General features: G+C 33.9%; 1 protein-coding gene across 2 annotated transcripts; it reads right to left on the bottom strand.

Moving 5' to 3' along the window:
- Positions 1-736: 736 nt before the first annotated feature.
- Positions 737-3,865, bottom strand: LOC145096795 (uncharacterized). Of its 2 annotated transcripts, none has more exons than XM_079034148.1 (6): positions 3,709-3,865; positions 2,633-2,824; positions 2,294-2,505; positions 2,071-2,148; positions 1,527-1,905; positions 737-1,348 (listed from the first exon to the last, which is right to left on the bottom strand). In XM_079034148.1, the coding sequence occupies exons 2-6, from the start codon at positions 2,799-2,801 to the stop codon at positions 1,149-1,151; spliced, it is 1,038 nt and encodes a 345-aa protein (XP_078890274.1). In that variant the 5' UTR covers positions 2,802-2,824; positions 3,709-3,865; the 3' UTR covers positions 737-1,148. The 2 variants fall into 2 exon arrangements, with proteins under 2 accessions (XP_078890274.1, XP_078890275.1); XM_079034149.1 differs by having other exon boundaries at positions 3,584-3,809.
- Between the last annotated feature and the right edge of the window lie 475 nt (positions 3,866-4,340).

Genomic DNA, 4,340 nt, shown 5'->3' with positions numbered 1-4,340 from the left:
TTTCAAACAATGACCTTGTAGTTTTGACAATGAATGAGTTTTTGGATCAGACCGGTTTTACAAAAATTGATAGACCTCAGACAGAACCTGTTGAGGCTTTATCAGGTCAGATGTCAAGGTCCGGCTCCTGGTTTTAAGATGTAAAAATAAGCATTTGAATCAGACAAAACCAGCTTTTGGACCGGACATGTTTTGCAGAAATTGATGGATCATAAACCAGACCTATTGAGGCTTACCAAGTCAGGTCCGGTTCCCAGTTCTCAGATGTAAAAATAAACATTTGGACTAGACCGAACCGACTTTTGGACCGAACCTCTTTTGCAGAAATTAATAGACCTTGGAACAGATCTGTTAAGGCTTACCAGATCCAGTTCCCGGTCAGGTTCATAAGGGGGCCAACTTTTCACATGTGGACCATCTTAAGTAGACTTTGTCGGATTTGAAAAAAGATATGGCCCACTCAATTCCGAATGAAAAACAAGTATACATCATATAACTAGTTGAGCTCAAGTTTATAAAGACTTCACTTAAGTTCTTAATAAGCTTCACAAATCTTACCTATTGATATTTTTTAAATCAAAAATCATATCATGTTTGCTTGCTTTATTGAACATACTTCTTACGAATTCTCAAGCTATTCAAGCTTTTGAGTGGAGAGCTTGTTCCACCAAACATATTTTTAATACATATTTGCAATATAGAAAATAAAAAAAACTAATCAAATAAATAAAACATATAGACCAATAAAGTAATCCATTATCTCCAACTATAACGTAGCATCACAATACATAAAATTTCAAGCTCTACATCATCAATTTAATTCTATGTACATATGATGATGATAATAATAATAATAATAATAATGATAGTAATAATAATCCAATCTAATTCTCTCTCAAGGCAAAATTCATCCTCACATGAATAACTTTATAGCCCATCATTGGTTGTTTTTAATTCTTTTAAAGGGACACCCTATTTAATATTTATACACCTTACAACACACATGAACACTCTCCCCTACATTGTTCACATGCAAATTTCTACATAATATATATAATTCTATATATACCTATATAAAGTATAAACCACCTCATTTTACGTTTTACCCCCTCCAACTTCTCTAGAAATTACCACCAACCCCTTACTATTTAGAATGCCAAGAAACATAAATACTTCATAACCTTACGTTTTTTGGTTCGATTAACACGATCTTTCTTTTCTTCTTTCGAGGAAGAAGATCCTTCAGAAGAACTACTCGATGATGTGGCATTTGAAGTGCCACCTGGCTCGTTTTGAGAAGTGGGGCCCGTTGAACTAGGTTTATGATCCTTGTCGGTCTCAACAGATCCTAAAGTACAATGTTGTATAATAATTATTAATAAACAAATCAACAAAACCACATTTCCATTTCCATTTCTTGAATTAGATAGAAAAAGGATTATATTATATATATATATATATATATATATATATATATATATATATATATATATATATATATATATATATATATAATAAGTTCATACCTAAAGTTGTTGTGTTTATAACCACTTCTTTTAACTTTGAAGGAACAGAAAGATTCAATTGAATTTTTGATTCTTGAATCTCTTGAACTCCATTATCATCTTCAAGCTCACGCATTAAAGCTTCTGAATCAAAATATTCTTCAGATGTCATTGTCATACAGCTTGAATCAGTAGCACTTGTAGTACGTGATAATGGAGTAGCAAGATCATCCATTTCCAAATAATCACCACCCCTTGGGATATAATCACCTACATCACCAGAATCGGGGGTGTGTGGTAAGGGAACAGCAAGATCATCCAACTCCAAGAAATCACCGCTTGGATTTGGATCCGATGGTCCCGCTCCCACCGCCGCCGCCACATCATCCATGTTCTTTTCCTACAAGGGTATTATTGGAATTTGGAATAAATTATGGTGTTGTGTAATTTTTGACTTGATGGATAAAGTATTGTATACATGAAGTCTATTTCTTTTATCTTTTTCTAGACTGAATGAACTGTCTGAATTTCGGAAAGAGAGACTAAATGACCATTTTACCCTTACCAGAAGTTGACTTTTAGTAGAAAGTCTTCCACTGACGCTCTCATCTACCAAAAAGACCTTGTATAGTGCTCTAGGATCCTGCATAATTTCCAACCAAACCAGTAGTTGACTAGCAGATCGGATTAAATATATAAATAACAAGAAACATGTATAGAATTTATATAAAAAAGAAAAAGGAAAATGGGGTGTAAGAGTGTAGAAATGGAGAGAATATGATATATACCGGCTTACTGATAAGTTTTTCAGTTATTGTGTACTTCTGCATCACCCAATTAGTCTTTTGTCCATCAGGGGATTTCCCTTCATAGAACTCAAGAGTCTTTCTAAAACCAGAAACTGAAGGGGTAGAATATATCTCACAAGCCTCCCCTTTTGACTTCCAGAATCCAAATTCTGTTTCCCTTTTTCTCCCTGACCAAAAGTACCACATGTTTTCTACAAAAGTTTTGATTTTGATTAGTTGTTAATCATAATAAACCATTGGGGATCTTTTATAAGTACGAAATACAAAAGAGCATAATAGCTTTAACATATGTATAAACATGGATGCTATCATGCTAACCAGGGTAATTTGCAGGTGAGAATTGGAAAGGATCCACATCAGGAAGTATGTAGTCAGGTAAGGAGGAGGATCCATTTTTTATCATCATCAAGAACTTACAGATCCCTTCATCTGTTAAGTAGTCACCAAGTTGAGTTGCAGGAAGAATGGAGGATGCTGGAGGACACATTCTGTGGAAGTGAATCTAATTCTCTACATGAAAAATGAAAGTGTTGGTTAAACTGGGATTCATGATTTCTACTTGATTTAACTCTAAAATGTTAATAAGCTGAATAGGTAACCTATTATGATTGAAGTTAGAAAATGAAATTCAGAATTGGAGCTGAATGAATTAAGAATCGGAAACAAGATACACATAAAGGCTAAAGCAAATTATCTATCATTTAGATTTGATGTACTTGATACAAGTTGAGAGAATCTAATCAAGTGAATCAATAAAGTTCAAGGATACTTTATCTATTTCAATAGTTGATATAAACGTTTGATTGTACTATCAGAGTGCAAATTTCATCATCGATCTGCTAACTTATCACTTTGTCCCTTCGAACACAAAGAGCAAATCAGAATTCGAGACAAATAATCGATCTTTTCATCAAGCTGGAAAAGGAAAGGGAGGAAATATTTATTGATTTGACGTTGTTAGATTATTTCTTAAAACGAAGAAGCATTAGAAATCAGACAACACAGTCAAAATCATCGAAACAAAAACACCGAAAACGGAAATCCTGTCAGAATCATTCAATACAACAACTTTAACACCAGATACACAAAACAATAGCACAAATATGAACATAAATCGATCGACCTATACATCAGAACAGCATATTTAATTTAACATCAGAGAAACATCAATACTAACACATCCACGGCATGAACACTCAAAAAACACCAATGATTTGCATAATACTACTCAAAGAATGTATAATTCCAGATGATCGGGGATGTATTTACACACGAAGTCACAGAAAACCCCACAAAGGGTTGGCTGACCCGGTCCACCCCAGGTTTTCTGTGGATTTGGGTGCAGATACAGTGATAGACCGTTGACTCGAAGGTTGGTCAACGGGGAAGATTACCTCCGGTGACCGGAGTAGAAGACTCCGGCGTCTGCTCCTCCGACTCTGTGTGTGTAAATTGTAATGTGTGTGTGTGTTTGCTTAATGAAGTTAAGGAAGAGTGATAGGGGTTATGAGATATATAAGGGGGAATGTTAACTATGGTTGTAATGGGTTAGTACTTAGGTTAGCTCTTTTGGTAAAATCTAAGCCGCCGTAGACCGTAGTTAAGTGGTGTAGCACGTCTTATTGAATCCGGTCGTCGCTACTTTGTACGAAATCTTCAAAATTGTATTCACAAAATCATTAATCATTAATCATTAATTAATCAATAAAATGGTCGGAATGGATAGTGTAATAGTTTGATAGGTGATCATATTCGAATATATATTTACAAAAAAACTTTGCAAAAAACATTTTGAAAATTTCTTTTTTGAAGGGTTTTGTAATGGTGATAATTCATAAAACAATTTTAAGAAAAAAAAAATACAAAACAAAAAAAAAACAAAAAACAAACACGATGGACTTGGCAAACTAAATGGTTGGTCATTTTAGTAAGGGAAAATGTCACTGTAGCCCTACGAACTTACATATTTTGGTTTAAAAAGTCCATTGTGTTATTTTTTGGTTTTATAAAGACATGAATTCACATT

Source organism: Lactuca serriola, chromosome 4 (assembly GCF_051521515.1).
Source record: "Lactuca serriola cultivar US96UC23 chromosome 4, Lser_US96UC23_V15, whole genome shotgun sequence".
NCBI classification, from domain to species: domain Eukaryota; kingdom Viridiplantae; phylum Streptophyta; class Magnoliopsida; order Asterales; family Asteraceae; genus Lactuca; species Lactuca serriola.
Note: the sequence above shows the minus strand (reverse complement) of the source record. Positions and strands in the feature narration are given on the sequence as shown.

Bases quoted from the DNA above. Each gene is read 5' to 3' on its own strand.
- LOC145096795 (XM_079034148.1), bottom strand. From the start codon at position 2,801: ATGTGTCCTCCAGCATCCTCCATTCTTCCTGCAACTCAACTTGGTGAC. The intron at 2,506-2,632 runs GTTAGCATGATA...AAACTTTTGTAG, and splicing joins CTCACCTGCAAATTACCCTG to AAAACATGTGGTACTTTTGG. The intron at 1,349-1,526 runs GTATGAACTTAT...ATTGTACTTTAG, and splicing joins TATAAACACAACAACTTTAG to GATCTGTTGAGACCGACAAG.